The sequence below is a fragment of the Diceros bicornis genome, chromosome 21 (genome assembly GCF_020826845.1).
Source record: "Diceros bicornis minor isolate mBicDic1 chromosome 21, mDicBic1.mat.cur, whole genome shotgun sequence".
Classification (NCBI taxonomy): Eukaryota; Metazoa; Chordata; class Mammalia; order Perissodactyla; family Rhinocerotidae; genus Diceros; species Diceros bicornis.
The window spans coordinates 17,278,516-17,296,472 of record NC_080760.1 but is presented as its reverse complement, the minus strand read 5'-3'; the positions used below and the strand labels follow the sequence as shown (position 1 = coordinate 17,296,472).

The following is a 17,957-nucleotide window of genomic DNA, read 5'->3' as shown; positions in this document are numbered from 1 at the left end:
AAAAAAACCCATCATTTCTTAAGAATCACTAAACAGTGGCTTCTTTTCTTTTATACTCCGAGCAGAAAATTGGCAGAGGATGGAGAAACTTCCACTGCTGTCAACCTAGCAAAACTGCCTAGTAGGAAATCTGCCCTTTTTACTATTAGTTGGTATAATTCAGGATGACACTTATTAAAGGCCAATGAAAAATAAAATTTCTGGTGATTGAAAAATTAAGAGATAGCTAACAAAATCTGCAACTGCCTCAATATTTAAGAGCCGTCTCCCTTCATTTGACAGCATGGCCCAACACAGCTGTCGGTTCTGACTGTTAGGTGGGCTGTGAGAGTGAGGGTGGTCTGCTTCAAAGGCCTGACAGTGCATAAGGGGGAGATGAGGCAGTGAACACACCTGGGAGAAGATAACAAGCCTCCAGCCCATGCATGTAGCTCACAGGCGGGGACAATTAGAAGAGATGTGTGGGGTGGTGGCAGCAGGCTGAGGATGGGCCTGACAGTTACGGAATCATGTACTTTGGTTAAAAGAACTATAGCGGGAAGAGGTTCATTCACATGGATGCTTCTAACTGAAAATAGGCTAGATATCCTGGGAACCCAGAAATGTGCAGTGTTGTGTGGACCAGCTTGCAGTATTTGAGTCAATATGAAGGTAATTCCTTTGCACGCAGTATTTTTCAAAATTTCTTTATCCTTCCCTGTATTCCGTCTGTACCTGAATCTAATAAAGCAAAGGAAATTTCACTCACAATATTCTTGTTTAAGTATGCTTTGGAGAATTCCACTATCTGTTGGTACCAGGTACTAGTCACTAGGTCTTCTAGGTCATTTATTCAGGATTGGGAGTTACGTGATATTGTATATTAATACAAAATAATTTCAGAATAATTATCCAGTGGATTAGCTCCTCTTTGAATAACAGTATATGTCAGTCACTTGCTAACAGCATCTTTTGGAAAGTTCCTCAAAAGTACGTTGAATTTAAGAGCCGTATAGCTTTTTTGTTACTTTTCCACAGGAGGTAAACCAACAGTATGTCTTTCATTTAGTCAGTAATTAAAGATGCATTTGTCCTTTTATCCTTATTAAAATTGGACATTTTAAGGCTGAGCTGAAATTTCATCCTGAAAAATAAAATGTAAAGATTTACTAGCAAAACTATTTCATATTAATGTGTATTATTCAAACCAGAGCTCAAATTCTGATCCCCAAGTTTCTACCAGTGACTGCAGTCTCCTGGCTTCCCAGTAGATGCAGAGCGAGGTAGCCTCTCTCTGTGAAGTTGCCTGAGGCGCAGTTCTCTGGCCTGCTTCCATGTCCACGTGAGGAGGGAGGCCGCTCAGAAAGCAGGTGTTGGGCTCAAGGGAAGATCAAGCCAAAAGTCTTGTTGCCGCTGAGAGAGGTGGCCACTTGGTCTAGCTCAGTGCTGAAAAGTTCTAGGAACATTGGGAATGCTCTCATTTTACAAGGTAGTATTAGAGATAAAATTTTGATACCATGTTCTCTATTAAATTAGTTGATATCAAAAACAATTTTTAAAAATCTAATTTGATGCCATTCTTAGATTTTTTTTTTAAAAAAAAGCCCTTTTGGAACATTCATTTACTATATCATCTAAGTGTGAAAATTTTAGTTTTCAATAAATTTTTACTCTTTGTTTGCAAATGACACTGGCATTTTAGTTTCTCATCTTTATTTTCAGTGATTTATACATATTAGTTGTCCAGTCTAAGATGATGACATAACCCACAAACACTGTTGTCCTCTCCCCAAACCAAAAAGATGCAAGTTTGAAACATTTACATGTACATTTGAAAGTTGATGCCTCATAAGACACATTTAAGTTAATAATTAGCCAGTTTTATGTTCCCTTAGTCTCATTTTCTATTTTCTTTTACTTTAGAGTATTAGCATTTATGAACGTATTTTAAAACAGTTGTTATGAAAGAACAAGGGCAGAAGCTGTCAGCTTCGGTTATACTCAGCAGTTTTGCTTTTAAGTTTGTACAAGACTGATTGTTATTAAAGTAGGCAGGGATTTTATTTTTTGAATATTTTCATAGGAGCCCTCCTATCCTGTCCCCCCCCCCCCCCGCCATCCTTTTAAATTACTGAATCTCTTCATGGGGTTTTAACTGAATTTGAACTTTTGTCTGTTAATATCTGGGATATTAAAAATAAGTCATGCCATTCTAAAATTAATGAGACTATTTAAATGTTTCCTTTTTGGTAAATTTTATTTTCTAAAGCTCGTGTGGCAAGTTAAGGAGGAAGAACTTTGATCAAAATTTATTATTGCTCTTTAACTTTTTAAAAACATTTTGCTGTATTTTGAGTTCATATTGTTTTATAAATAGCTATCAGACCACGATTCTTATTCTGTGGTGTTTTAAAAGCATTTAGATGCCTCAAAACTAAAGTATTAAGAATCCTGTTTATTTGTAGGTGTTGCTTCACTATTGAAAAAAATTATGTATTACAATTTGAGTTTTATGATTTGTGGTTTTCAGCTGACCTCTTTTTATTATTTTTGTGTGTGTGTGAGGAGATCAGCCCTGTGCTAACATCTGCCAATCCTCCTCTTTTTCTGCTGAGGAAGACTGGCCCTGGGCTAACATCCATGCCCATCTTCCTCCACTCTACATGGGACGCTGCCACAACATGGCCTGCCAAGCAGTGCGTCACTGTGTGCCCGAGATCCGAACGGGCAAACCCCGGGCCGCCGCAGTGGAGTGCGCGCACTTAACCACTTGTGCCACTGGGCTGGCCCCATGACCTCTTTTTATTTTAAAACTCTTTTTATAGATTTAGCAAAGTAAATTTTGCATTTTTTTGATATGAAGATAGTGATAATTTAAATTGTTAGAGTAAGTATTGTAATATCACTGCAGTAGAAAATTGTATAAATAGTTGTATTCAGTGATATTAGTAAGAATTATGCCCTCCCAGAGTACTTCATTCCATGCATGTGTGCCAAAAGGGTAAACTATGGTATTTATTATCATTTTGAAGAATTTTTTGACAAAAGCCATTTTTCTAAGAAAAGAATGTCAAAATTGAAATAAATGTATTATCAGACATGCAGAATAAACGTGTAATGGAGCATGGGACTATCCTGTAGTGACATAAATGAAATATGCTGGATAATACCCTGGTTTTCCCAGATAATCTTTTTGCTTTGCTTCAATTTCATATGTACCTACTTGATACCACACACACACACACACACATACACACACACACACACACTTTTTTTTTTAGAGTTAACAGATAGGTACCACAATGTTGAAAGGGACTTTTCCTGTTGACACACATTGGCACTAGAGTCCACAGCTGAAAACAGCAGGTGCTGGGTACGCCATGTTCTAAAGAGAGCCACCAACAATTGGGCCATACACCTCCCTCCCGGGTTTACGAAGAGCCCCACCATTTTTCATTCATTCGGTAAATATTTATTAGGTACCTACTATGTTCCAGGTAGTGTTCTAGGTGCTGGGGATGCAGCTGTTTACAAAAGTTCCTATCCTAGTGGAATTCACAATCTAGTGGTCTAGTGGAAGGGGAAGAAAGTAGCTCTCTCCTTGCTTAAAGTCAGGAGGGGAGTGGAGGGCTTCCAGAGGGCCATTCGCAGAGATTGGTGGTGCCTGCAGGAAAGGGAGACTGGCATCTAGTACCCAGCCAGCTGCTTGCTAAGCTGATTGAACCTGCAAACCCACTGATGTGCCACCAGAACAGAGCTCAGTGGGCAAGTTCCTGGGAGTCGGGAGGGTATATTAATATAGACCTAGAGAGATGTCTGCTTTTCTCCCAAAGGTTCTGTATGTGGGAGACCTCTGTAGATAGAGCCAAGGCCTGCAAGATAACTAAGGACCATGGGTAGTGTGCTAGGAAAGAGGAGACTAGAGTACCTCTCCTCCTCTTTGTGTCCTGGTGGCCCCTGAAGACACCCCTGGAGTGTGGAGAAGAACCTCTGCTATCTCTATAGCTCTTAAAAAAAAGGTCAGAAGTCATAATGCTGACGAGGGGGCTTTCAGGCCAGAGGAGACGATACCCCACCCAGAGGGCTGCCCCACTCCAAGAGGGGTGAGCACCAGGATAATACTGACCACCACTTCAGAAAATCCACCCACACCCCTTCTGTGCACAAACCGCCAGTAATCAACCAAACTAGAACAAGACCAGGGAAACCACCCCCCACTGACAAATGACCATTTACATCAGAAGATCCCTGTCTCCTTCCCAGCTCCCAACACCAGAAGAGCTAGACCTTGAAAAGAGATGGGGAGAAGGTTCTGGATACAGACATCATCTCTTCCCACCACAGGTCTCTTGGTCTGTCTGTGCAAGCCCATATTGAAGGGAGAGATGAGATTAATATAAGAATGAAGTTTTAATTGGTGTGGACTTTTAATAACTAAAAGTGACCAGAAACCAGTGAGATCTGCCCAAGATTCCTTAAGGGATGTGTCAGGGAAATTGGGCATACCACAGCTGAAAAAGTGTGATTGGAGAAAAATGAAAATATAAGTTTATATAATAGTTACAGAGGGATTTGACTGGCCACTAAGCTCGTTACAGATATATTTTAAGGGCTGTATTTTTTTTAATGTTAATGATCTTCCATAACTAGTGATATAGTTAATTAATTAATTTTTAAAGAATGAAGTATATAAAGAAAGTTAATTGCTTAATTTGTTAATCTCTCATTTATGGCTTTATCAGTGTTTTAAAATAATCAAAGTGTTAATCAGAATCGTTGAGAAAGACAGTCCAAGCTAATAGAATCTTTTAATCTGCCCCTATAGATCTGGAAAGATTTAATTGCTAGGTGGTTTCGAGTTATTCAGATTTTGTTGTCCTGGGCCTAGAATTTTAGAGCTGCTTACAGTATAACAGAGCTATGCATGAATTAACTTTTTCATGATATTTTTAGCAGGCAAAACTGCTTCCTAGAAACCGAGAAGCATAAAAGGAATGGATGTTCAGCTGCCATTGAGGAATGCAACTAAAATTCATCATTCCTTTTTTACATGGGTGGCTCACATTTCTCCAGGACAGGATAATTGTAGTGATGCTCATCAGCTTATAGCTCATCTGCTAGATCCAAGCTAAACACACCACCAAAGCAACCATGGGACAATCTGAGTGGACACAGGCAAAGTCTTGCTTATATGACAAGGGGATATGTCTTGTTGGTTTTGTCACAGCCTATCTCTTTTTATTGATAAAATTATGGCATCTATTCCAAAGTGCTATGTAGAAATGTGTTTATTTTGCTAGAGAACTGGTTAAGTAGAAAAATGCTTAATAAACATATATACACTTATTTCATAAGGCCAATTGTAGCTAAAATACGTTATTAATATCTTAAAAGTAAAATATTTCACTAGGTACAATCTGGGAGGAAAGGTGAAATTTTTTTTTTTAAAGCAGTCTTTCCCTATTTTTAACCTATAGACAATCTGTTAAAAACTGTTTTACATGATAATTGGATTTTAAAGTGCTTTTGTGGTTCCTGGGAGACCCAAGAAACAGCTCTCAGTAGGCTCCAATCCAAACCTATGTCAGTGAATTTGATGTTGTCTTTGAGTGCCTGCATAAACACCTCTAGCTGTGTGACCTAGGGTGGGTCACTTGGTCTCTCTGAGTGTCCTCACCTCAAAAACAGATGAGGACAGCTCACCTCACCCACCCTATAAGGTGATTGCTAGCATTAAATGACTTAATGCACAGGACCTAGGATAGTGTCTAACACTTTGAAAAATGATCAATAATTGGCACTTTCTCTTTCTCCTCCATTGATATCCACAAGAAATGTTTTTCTCATTTTTCTTTGGGAATGAAAATAAAATCTAAATGTCTTAAATTTACTGTAGGTGCTCTGAAGTTAAACCAAAACAGACGTTTCATGGCAGTTTCCAGTTATAATCCCAGAATATTTATAGTCATTCAGTTGATTAGGCGAAGACAGGGGCCACTCGGCTCAGAACAGAGTTACCTGTAATCCTCCATCCAGATAGGTAAATAGGGTCTATTTTGGAAAGAAGGCTCTGCCAGTAAATTTAATGTTACTGCAGCTTTTAAGAGCACATTTTATAAGGGATTTACAATGAGGAATTCAGCTTTTCTTATGTAATATAAGTATTCGAAATTATCACTATCTTAATTATTTTTGTAAATGCATATTTTAAATATATGTAAGGTTTTCTTTAAGCAGGCTTCATAGTAGTTTGGATTGACTTGAGAGCTCTTTTATTGTATTCTTCTCAGTGTCAGAAATTAAATCAGGAAATGCCTTAATATATTGATGTTTTAATTTTTTTTAAGTTTAAGTACTACCTGTTATGCCCGTTGCTCAGTCTTATTGGCAGAAAGGCCCCTTACCTGTTTATATATGTCTAAACTGATCAGTGGACTTGACTGGATTTTTGCTAGTAGTTTGGTGTGTTTCCCGCTCTCATTTTTAGTAAAATGAGTGTGGCAGCCTCCATGAACAGTGTTTTGTAAAACCAAACCAGATTCTGTTCAACACAGTAAAAATTTGAGCTAAAATGGAATATTAGGGGAAAAAGTAGTATGTGGCTCCAGGCCACAAACAACTCCAAACAGTCTGAAGCATGCACTGGTAAACCTTAGAAAATGCTATAGGCAATTCAGCATCAAAGTTGCCACAGAAAATTATTGTTGTTAGCCATTCTGTTGATAGTTCTTATTGTTAGAATTGCTAGCAGATGGGGAAATAGATGAGTCAGGATACAGTATTAGCAGTCCATATTTTTTTAATCACAGGCCACTAATAACGTCTGTAGCATCTGTGAGATTTATTTAAACAGTTGCTAGGAAGAGTTTGTTTTTCCAGTAAACACAGCAAACCTTGTACAGGATTTTCTTGATTGACTATTTGACTAAATGTGTTAACATTAACATGTAAGACCATTTGCTTCATTGTGGTGGTGTCTCGTTTATTTTGACAGACTGATTATGCCAGCAACTTGCGGATCCATTAAGTCTTGAAATGTTATCACATTTATGCATTTAAAAACTTCATAATCCTATTCTGCCCTTTTTTGAGATTAAGACTTTTAAAAAAATCTATCATGTAATTAAAGTATTTTTGACAAAACAAAATAATATAAAAATCTAAGTGTTTTTCCCCTCGAGCTCCTAAAACGAAGTTATTTTAGAAAGTAATTCCTTATCACTTGAATGTGATATTTTAGGTTATAGTAGAGTGGATATATAAACTTAAAGAAAGTTCTAATTTTACTGACCATTCTTCCTGATCAATAATAAGCAACCTTTCAATACTTCTCATAGAGTTCAGAAATAATTCTGATTATTAAAAGTTTGAACTCTCAGAATTATCAGAGGGTTGATTTAATCTTATTTTCCATCTTAAGTTCTCACATCACTAAGTTGTTTGTGCTGCTGTCTTATGCAAGAGCTAGTAAGTGAGTTATTAATATGTGTATCTTTTACTTGGATTTTCTTTTTTTTTTTAAGGGATACTGAAAAATAGAATATTTTTGGAGATTGATCTGTAATTTTCTTACCTCCTGGATGAAATGATAACCCCAGGGCTATCATTAACAAAAATGAGCTACTTATTCAATACCAAACTATACCAATTTTCAAACAAGATGTTGACTCCTATTGAAAGGGAATTTTTACTTGTTCATTTAACTTATGAACAAGTATCCATCCACCCATCTATCTAATTATTGTTGCTATAAAATTTAGGGTTTTTCTTTAAAGTCTTTCACTTGTTTTAAACAAACTTTTTATAAGAGCTGGGAGAGCCTAATCTACCAACTGGCCTGAAGCTTAAAGAAGAATAGCGAGTCTACCTTTTGCTGAACCTTTGCCGTTTCTTCCATTTTAAAAGACTTCTCTATAAAAATGTCATATGCAGGGTTTTCTGTTCACTGTGACCTTCATAGCTGAATACTTAAAAACCATTTTCCCTTTCAGCTCAGGTAGAAGGCCCTGGAAATTTCTCAGCACCACACCCCCCATTTGTGGTGATGTAACATTTTGAACTCTGTGGCAGTGCTGGATGAAGAACATCAGACTTGGTATAATGAAAAGGAGTGTTGACCTAGAGATCAGGTCGTGTCTCTGCCGTTAACCTGGAGTATAACTGTGAGCAAGCCAGCTCTTGTTTCCTCACCTACAATAAGGGTGTACAGTACATCATCTCTGAGCTTGTCTTTTGCAGTAAGATTCTGTGAGGTTTAACTCATAACCCAACTTTATAGGTTATGCATTTAACAAATGACTGTCATATGCAGTGACTTTTTTTTTTTTTTTTTTTTTTTTTTTTTTTTTGTGAGGAGATCAGCCCTGAGCTAACATCCGCCAATCCTCCTCCTTTTTTGCTGAGGAAGACGGCCCTGGGCTAACATCGGTGCCTATCTTCCTCCACTTTATATGGGACGCCGCCACAGCACGGCTTACCAAGCAGTGCGTCGGTGCGCGCCCGGGATCCGAACCAGCGAACCCCGGGCCGCCGCAGCGGAACGCGCGCACTTAACCGCTTGCGCCACCGGGCCGGCCCCTGCAGTGACTTTTAATAATCCCAGATCTCAAAATGTGTTTCTCTCAGGCCTATACAATTCAGTTTACCTGATCTCAGTTTAAACCCGTTTATGCAGATTGATTTTATTCTTTGCCCCTATTAATATGTCTTGCCCCCTGATATTTGTCGTTTCAAATGTCCAAGAAAAGCAAAAATTCTTGTGAATAGGAAAAAATGCCTCAGGTGATGAAACAATATCATTCTGAAACTCATCTCTTTTTCTGTGACTCTGTATTTTTGAAGAAATTGTAGGTCCTGCTTCTGTCTTTGCATTCAAGTCCTTCCTCTTATTGCACGTCAGCTCATTTACTCACTTAATCCAATTTGTGTCCTTAATATTTATAAAGATTGTCAAACTATAGTATTCTTTAACCATGTTAAGGCCTGAAGATTTAAGAATAATTGTTAGTTGTGCAAGTTCTATTTTATCATTAAATTCAAAACTATATTTTATTAAAAATGGAATTAGCCTAAAACATATAAAGGCCATTTCCAGATGAGTTATTCATTTTTGTACATTTGTTCACATACAGTAAAAACCACAATGTGTGCATATTCTGAAATTCTTCTCTTCACTGACTTGACTTTCTGAATTCTAAACCTTGACAAATGTAGATCAAAGACTTGATACTCCAACTCTAGTTTACTCTGCATTTATTTTGGAATCAGTCAACTGGCATAATGCTGTGGTAATACAGCCACTTTGTGTTCCGCGTATTGTAGAAAGATGGCTCGTAAGTAACATCTCTTTCTGATATTAAAAAAAAATGTAAATTCAAGTGGATTTACCACAAGCTCTGTTGATCCATAAACAACAATTCTGAAGCGATTTCTCTTCCTTTTTATAAAGGTTTTTAAGGAAACCCAATTTTAGTGAAGGAAATTTTTGCCACAATAATACTGATATTAATTCAGGAAGCTCAACTTTTCCTTCTAATATTATCTTTATTAGCCCCCCCCAAATGTTTTAATTTGGATTAGCATTTTTAAAGGGTGGTAGTGGATTGTATAGTATTATAGGGCCATTTTTTATTATTATGAGTCTCCATAAAATTTTATCTGGTTTGTGAATCTTTTTATTACTAAGGCATTGAGCAATACTGTTTTCCAAGAGATTGAATAAGCTGCTTCTGCCACGTTTCCTCCCCCAACCCATTTTCATGCCTGTGGGAGGCTTGATAGCTACAGAAACACAGAGTGCTAGATATATGTTATTAGGGCTTAATCAGAAGTCAAAACCCAGCCGGAAGTTCATGTCTATAAATCATACCCACTGAATAAAAAGTGAAAAATTCTGCCGGTTAACCTCATGTTTTTGTTTCTTTTTTGTCTAGACAAAACCATAATCTAGAGTTTTAGAAACCTACCGATATTTCTGTTATATTAGCAAAATAAGAAGAGCCTCTGACCGCAAATGCTACGGTTTGGGGATTATTTTCTATTGGATACCATAGACAGATTGTAAGATTAGGGAGAAAACCCTCTTTTCCTGGATTATCTTATCTTCATCAAGGGCTTCAGTTATGGCCTAAATGCTGTTGATTCCCTGAGTCTGTGTCTTTAGCTTGACTCTCTTTCCTGAGCTCCAAAACCCCAAATCATAATCCATATCTGATGTCTGCTCATATCTCAAACTCAACAGGACTAAAATCAGTTTCATTAACTCCTCTACCTTATTAATAGTATCAATCTTTACCCCATCACCCAAGCTTGAAGCCAGAATCATCAATCAGTCAACAACAAAACCCCTATCACTTCCACTTTCACGTCTCTCAAATCCATCTCTTCTCAATCTCCACTTCCGTTTTCCTGGTTCAGGTGTCATTTTCTCACAAGTCTATTAGAGGAGGAAAACTTTTCCTCTAAGTAGTTTCTTTCCCTGAATTCAGTCCATTACTGTAATATAATATTTATGAACTATGGGCAATTTGCCCAGTAAGGTAGTATAAGATATTTACAGGAATATTTTAATGCAAAAATTGATTGCTTTGTATGATGTTATTTATCCTAATCTTAGAGTAAGCCATTCCTTTGACTCATTTATTTTGTATTCCTATTTATGTACCCACCTTCATGTCATGATATTTAGCAGTATAGTTTAATAGTTTCTAAGTGTGTGTACAATCTTCTGATATTTAAATATTTTTTTGGAGTATCTGGAGATGTGTATTGGAATATTTGGAGTATTTTGGAGACATGAAACTCATGCATAAAAATCAATTATTAAATAATACATGACGTTAGAATCAAATACTAAATTGTGTTTAAATTATGACTGTTATATAGAAATTCAGAGATGGGAAGGATTAATGTGAGTTGAAATAGAGATGAAATGGACTTGGGTCTTATGTAGACAGCATCTCAGAATGTCTTTCTCCTGTAAACGTGGCTGTGTGTGGTCTATACTGGCCCTTTATCTCACCATCACCTGTTTATACAGTTCAGAAAGTTTCGAGGTTCCCCGTTGGCTTATTCTTTGTCCTCACAATGATTTGAACTATAGTGATCATATAACAGATGCATGGTTAATACTTAGATTAAAAATTAATGAAGGAAGTGTAGGGGCTGGGCCAGTGGTGTAGTGGTCGAGTTCGCGCGCTCTGCTTCAGCGGCCCGGGGTTCGCAGGTTCGGATCCTGGGTGCAAATGTACGCACCGCTTATCAAGCCATGCCGTGTCGGCATCCCATATATAAAGCAGAGGAAGATGGGCATGGATGTTAGCCCAGGGCCAATCTTCCTCAGAAAAAAGAGGAGGATTGGCAGCAGATGTTAGCTCAGAGCTAATCTTCCTCACAGACACAGAGACATACAAAAATTAATGAAGGAAGTGTATAATATAATACTGTGCATTATATATAAATGTATATAATAGTATAATATAATAAGCTAGGTTCTTTTGGTGATGTTTGACTAAAAAAACAGCAGGGCATATTTTATATACATACCAGAACTTCTTATACACCAAAGCAAGTGGTGTTCAACCTCAGAGTCACCTGGGAGCCTGTGCACTCTTTCCTGTAACAGTGTCATTCTTGTATTTTTGGAACTCCTCTTTTGAATTTCCTTCAGAGTCTCTGACTCATTCTTTTCAATATCATCAGTGGTGACAAATCTTTTTCATTTGAGAATGGATTTGATTTTTGGAACCAAGAGTCACTTAGGGCCAGGTATGGTGAGTAAATGGAGGATCAAGCTGAAAAATGCTATTTTTGATTAAAATTGACATGTGACTATAAAGTAATGAGAGCATTTTTCTGGCTTGGCTCATAAAATAACCAAAAACAGTTCTCTTCTCAAAACAAAAATAAGCTGCACGTTTTATATTAAAACCAAGTCTGAATTACTCTCGTATAATTTTCCTGCTCCGGAGTTGATCATGGATCCCTGAAGTCCAGACCGCTTTGCCTGCTTTCGGGTCCCACCAGCCCCTAGTTCTCTGGTGTCCTTAGTCTTGCCTCCTCAACATGGCAGGGCCTCCTCCTCAGGGCCCTGCTCACCGCTCTGAGGCACCCTCCTTTTCAAGGACCAGCAGAGTCCCTGCTCCCTAAAGGGAATCTTCTTCTCATTGAATTTATAGTGAGGCTTCTCTCTTTTTGTTGGGAATCTGTTTTAAAAAAAACAATGGATGCTCAGGAAAATGTACACACAAACATGCAGAATTTTGCACATGAGAAGCTTATTCATGGACTTGAGGTAAGAACCTCTCACTGAATCTGTACCACATACAATCGGGCTTACTTGTGTAGGGTCTGGGGTCAGTCCCTACATGTTTATAGTTGCTATTCTTATCCTTCTAACTAATTTGTAAGTTTCTTAAGGCAAGGAAATAGTTTAGTACTTCTTTGCTTTCCTTACAGTACCTACCAAGATGCTGAGTATGTAATAACATTCCGTAAATCATTGTGGTTTAACAGATTTTTTTAAACCACCTGCCTGTCACTATTGTTTTAATAGTCAGTTTCTGAAGGAGATAGTTTTAGATTCTTTTTAATGTTAATAAGATAAAAGCCCAAGTGTTAGGTTATATATTTCAGGGCATCCTATAAGCCCTGAAACAACATCCCTAAACCAGTGTCCTATATATAGAATGGATTTTACCCCCATACACACATGAGGCCTCTCTCCCACTGTTATACAGAAAACCAGTAAAGGATATGCTAGTGGTGTCCCCAGAAGCCAGCGTAATCAAACTAAATCATTATAGTCAAGCTATGTCATTTAGTCAAGTTATATCATTATTGTCAAACTATAATGTATAATGGTGAAAATTTAATAACGCTTCGTTTTCAAAATGGCCAAGCCCGTGTCAGAACTTACACAGCACTGTCTGTATCAGGTTTGGGATATTTTAATCATAAATTTAAAACCCTATTTTATCAAAATGTTTGGGATAAAAATATTCTGGATAAATTAATTTTCTGATTAACTGAGTGCTTAAAATTTAAGCGTTTGGTAAAATGCAGGCTAGAACGGTTAATTTAACCTGTATTCAATCTTGTCACATTCTTGGGTGATCTCAGCAAGTGTTCATGATTATCAGAGCCCTCCAGAGCTGGCGAGGATGTGAGAGATTAGAGTGAATATATCCGGAACATATCCTGAAAGTCTGTTTGTTGGCAATGGTGGATTTGTGTTTCTGCCTTTTTTTTTTAAACAGATACATTTCGTCAGCTTATTTTTCTCATTTGCTCTTTCCTAAAAGCAGAGTTTTTTATTGTTTGGTTTCAGCTCACTTGAGGTTCTTACAAGATGTGGCTTCTTGGTTCTTCAGGGAAGGAATTCCTGTTTTAATTGTTGAACTAGATTTTAAAGATGAAATATAGATGATGATGAGTAAGAAGATGTAAAAGGTTTGCTGAAATATTCATGCTAAAACTCATTAGACTTCAACCTGTTGTAGATGATTTTACTATATTAATAGCTTCATTTTTTTTCTATATGCAGTTAAAAAATCTAAGTTTAGAAGAACTACAGATGCGGTTAAAAGCGCTGGACCCCATGATGGAACGAGAAATAGAAGAGCTTCGTCAAAGATACACTGCAAAAAGACAGCCCATTCTGGATGCGATGGATGCGAAGAAAAGAAGGCAGCAAAACTTTTGAGTCTAATTTCTTCTCTGTTTCTGTAACTATTCTGGAGACCAAGAAACCACTAAGAATTGAAGGAATACTATGATTTTTTTTTTTAATCCCTAAGATTTGTGCTCTCCAACTAGGCAGTGGTCAAAAACTGATGATGGTACATACCCAGGTAAATTCCCCAAAGGCAGAATTTACAACTGTAGCCACTGTGTTTTCAATTTTAAAGGATGAAAACAACAGAAATGTATTCTTCTCTGTATGTCAGCTGCATACCAGCAGTAAAAGTATGTTACAAAACGAAGGCTGTGTTTAGAGACCTTGAAAATCCAAAGCTATTGTTTAATTGTACAGCACTGAAGGGCTTTATGTTACAATATTCTTTATTCTTATCTAGTAGCCTATTTATTGTATCCCCTTAGGTAAACTTATTTATTTATGCTATTTCACTTTGTTTTGTTTTTTAAGGACAAGATCAGGATAGCTTTGGTGAAGGTAGGGACTTATTAAGAGATGATAATGTACAACCAAATTATACTTTAAGCAGGGAGCTCTGGGGTACTTTCCTTGATTTCCAGGATAGTTTTCCAATAGAAGCAAAGCAATAATAGCAATAGTACCCAAATGGGCCAGTCATATTTTATACTGAAGCAATAATTCCATTTTTACCTACTGAAATTTTGTTTAATATTTTTGCTTTTGATGTTTGATACAAAATAGAACTATATATATTTAGGTCAGACGGAGCTGTAATGTTTAAAACCAAAGAAATCAATGGAACCCTTGCACAAAAAAAGTGTGGTAAATATTTTAAAAGAGATAAATTCATAAGGCAAATGTAATTTGTTAATATTGTTTCATGTGCAGGTCTGATAGCTAAACTGTATCAAACTTAAGCTCATCAGATTCATTTCTGTGAAAGCGTGCTCAATTGTCACAGGATTTTTTTGTTGATTTCATTTATTTCCTGGGAATTGATAAACATCATGTGCCTGACGATAACAGAACAGCAGAAACATTTGTACTGAACTGTGCAAGCCTTGGGGACTGAAAAAAAGATTAAAACCATTAAAAAGAAACTCATTTCTAAGCTGAGTGAACATTTGCGTGATTGAACTGGGACCAGTCATTTCCATATGGCCATCTTGACATATGTTTGTTCTTTTGTGTGTTTAATTACTATGTGTATATCGTAAAGACAAATAAATTTTACTGTGCCACCCAGCACATTTCATCTCTCTATCTTTGGTTAAAACTCATGACCTGGCTTTTGTCTTTTCCACGTGAGGAAGGTCTGTTAATCAGGACGGGCTAGATTATGTAGTGATAACAACCCTGAAACTTCAGTGGCTTAACATAACAGGTTATTTCTCACTCATGCTCCGTGCCCGTCCCAGGTTGGCAAGGCGCCCTGCTCCTGTCAGTCACACCCAGGGACCCCATTGATGGAGCCCCCACCGTCTGCAACATTGGTAGTCACCACAGCAAGGGAAGGAGCGCTAACAGGTCTCACACTAGCTCCAGCCAGCAGTGACACGTCAGGTCAGCCACAACCAGTAGTCCGACTAGTCACATGGCCACTCCTAATTTCAAAGGAGCAGGGAAATGCCACTTTACCATGTACCAGGAGGGGAGAGAAGGGAAATGCTGGTGAGTTTACTAATGACTGCACGGAAGGTGTATCATCTCTGGAAAGCTTCTGTTCCCTTTTAAAATTGCTTTTGTGCCCCAGGTAATGCCTTGATGTAACATTTGTCTTTGCTTTGCTGAGTCCTTACAAATTGTAAATTGTGTAATTGGATACAAATTTTAAGATTGTTAAAATAGTGGTAAATATTGAAAAATTTATAAAGGTTATTAAAAATGAAGACTGAAAGTACCATATATGCTTCAGCTACGTCTTCACTGGGGTCTATATGGGACAGTCGGACAAGTCCATCAACTCAAACACCCTACCTTCTTTTTTCCTTTCTTAATTTTTTTTCTTCTGGGTAACCTAATACCTTGCCTAATTTGATGGAATCAAATGACTGATTTGCTATCATCCAAGTAAAACCACCTACGTGAAATGATGAGAAACCTATGAAGATGATTTCTCTCCAGTTTGCTAATCAGAAAATTTATGCAAATTAATTCAATGAGGCCTGTTCACCACTGTTACTAATTCAGTCTCAACAAGAGTCCTCCTTTTTTTTGTAGTATTTATTTGTTTATTTGTTTATTTATTGCAGTAACATTGTTTTATAACATCGTATAAATTTCAGGTGTACATCATTATACTTCTATTTCTGCATAGAGGACATCATGTTCTCATGTTCACCACCCAAATACTAATTACAATCCATCACCACACACATGTGTCTAATTATCCCTTTCTCCCTCCTCCCTCCCCTCTTCCCCTCTGGTAACCACCAATCCAATCTCTGTCTCTATGTGTTTGTTTGTTGTTGTTTTTAATCTATTACTTAATGAGTGAGATCATAGCGTATTTGACCTTTTCCCTCTGACTTATTTCACTTAGCATAATACCCTCAATGTCCATCCATGTTGTCATAAATGGCTGGATTTCATCATTTCTTATGGCTGAGTAGTATTCCATTGTGTATATGTACCACATCTTCTTCATCCATTCGTCCCTTGATGGGCACTTAGGTTGCTTCCAGGTCTTGGCTACTGTGAATAATGCTGCAGTGAACACAGAGGTGCATGTATCTTTATCCATGTTCTTTGGATAAATACCCAGCAGTAGAATAGCTGGATTGTATGGTAGTTCTATCCTTAATTTTTTGAGGACTCTCCATACTGTTTTCCATAGTGGCTGCTCCAGTTTGCACTCCCAAGGAGTCCTCCTTTTAATAGTAAATATTGATGTTCCAATCACATTGTAATTTTTATGTAAATAGACTTTATACCCCATTGTTATGTCTATTTAAATATATATATATACATAAACATATATTTGGCAGTGTTTTATTTTAGAGGCTTAGGAAGCTCCACAACATTTTAGGATAATTTGTTTTAAAATTCTTCCTATTTTCTCACTCTCTGCCCCACATCCAAAAAAAGGAACTTATGATAAGTTTTGAAGAACCAAAAGACATGAGAGAAACCTTCAAGTCTAGGTAAGCCTTTTAATGAGTTTAAGAAGAAGCCCCTTATTAACCTTGGTTGCTGAGAATGTTCCTAGGTAAGTGTACTTTCTGCACACCCCCATCTTTTGATAAATACGGTATAGTAAATGTAATTGAAGCTAAGGAGTGAGGGTTTCATCTTGCATAAAAGCCAGCATCGTTGTATATATTGTCCTGTAGATGAGAAAGTTTTTTCTTTGATTTAATGAACTTAGAGCACTCATTTCTACAGACTTAACAATACACTCAGCTTATTTTAGCACAGTTTTATGTTCAAAATGTGAGCTAATTTGGCCAATATAAATTGGAGAAGAAAATGTGTTTATTTAAATGGATTTCAAAATAATAACACCTGTTATTGGGGACACTATGCTAAACAACCTTACATATATTACTTACATGCTTTTCACTTTTTTCTCTGCTTATTTACTGAATCATATCCCCAAGGTTTAAAATCACTCTCTACCCGCTAAAGGATAAGTAGCTTCTCTAGTGGAAATTGTATAATACATTAATAAGATGTTTTTGACTTAGTCACAAGAAATCTATTCAAATTACTGACGCATTAGCATTCAGTAGGAATGCTATTTTTGTTTCCTATCCTGTATGTTAAAGATTAAAGATTAAAATAAATCCTGAAAATACTAATGATATAACATTCTAAATAGAATATCATTTAAAAAAATAATTGAAGTTACATTGCATTACTAAACTTATTAGGCACAGGCATTTAATTAGATATTTATCAAAATGCTATTTTGGAGTACTAGATACTCTTTTTGTGGCCCCAAAAGCTCAGGAATTGAGGGTCTAATGAGAGAACTACTTTTCTTTGCTGTTAGCAATCTGATGAGATCTGGACCCAAGAGTGTCTGTACCTTAGTTGAGTAATCTGATGCCACTGACCTAGTGGCTTATCCTCCAGGGGGTCAGTCAGCTTCTCCTTGTTCCACATCCACCCAGAACACCTTCAACCTCAGCCAGTTACTTTCCTGAGTCACAAAAAAACCTCAAGAGGGAAAGCAAGTGACCAACTCAAATCTTCCACCAGTCTTGGAAAAGGAGCTCCAAGTCCAGGCTGTTCTCACACTGGACCGTATCATTAGCAGGGCTCCCTGCTACCATGTTTTTCACTTGATTAAGCTCCCTAAATTAAAATTCTGATTTTT

General features: G+C 37.1%; 1 protein-coding gene across 3 annotated transcripts in view; it reads left to right on the top strand.

Annotated features, from left to right (window-relative positions):
• STK3 (serine/threonine kinase 3) overlaps positions 1-14,884 on the top strand; it is a 295,939-nt gene extending 281,055 nt beyond the window's left edge. For 2 of the 3 annotated variants that reach the window (XM_058564700.1, XM_058564697.1), the window contains one exon: positions 13,523-14,884. In XM_058564700.1, coding sequence (XP_058420683.1) covers positions 13,523-13,681 — 159 coding nt within the window. In that variant the 3' untranslated portion in view covers positions 13,682-14,884. Of the gene's footprint in view, positions 1-7,970; positions 8,198-13,522 lie in introns of those variants that run through there. The other variant, XM_058564699.1, reaches the window with a different exon arrangement.
• Positions 14,885-17,957: the final 3,073 nt, after the last annotated feature.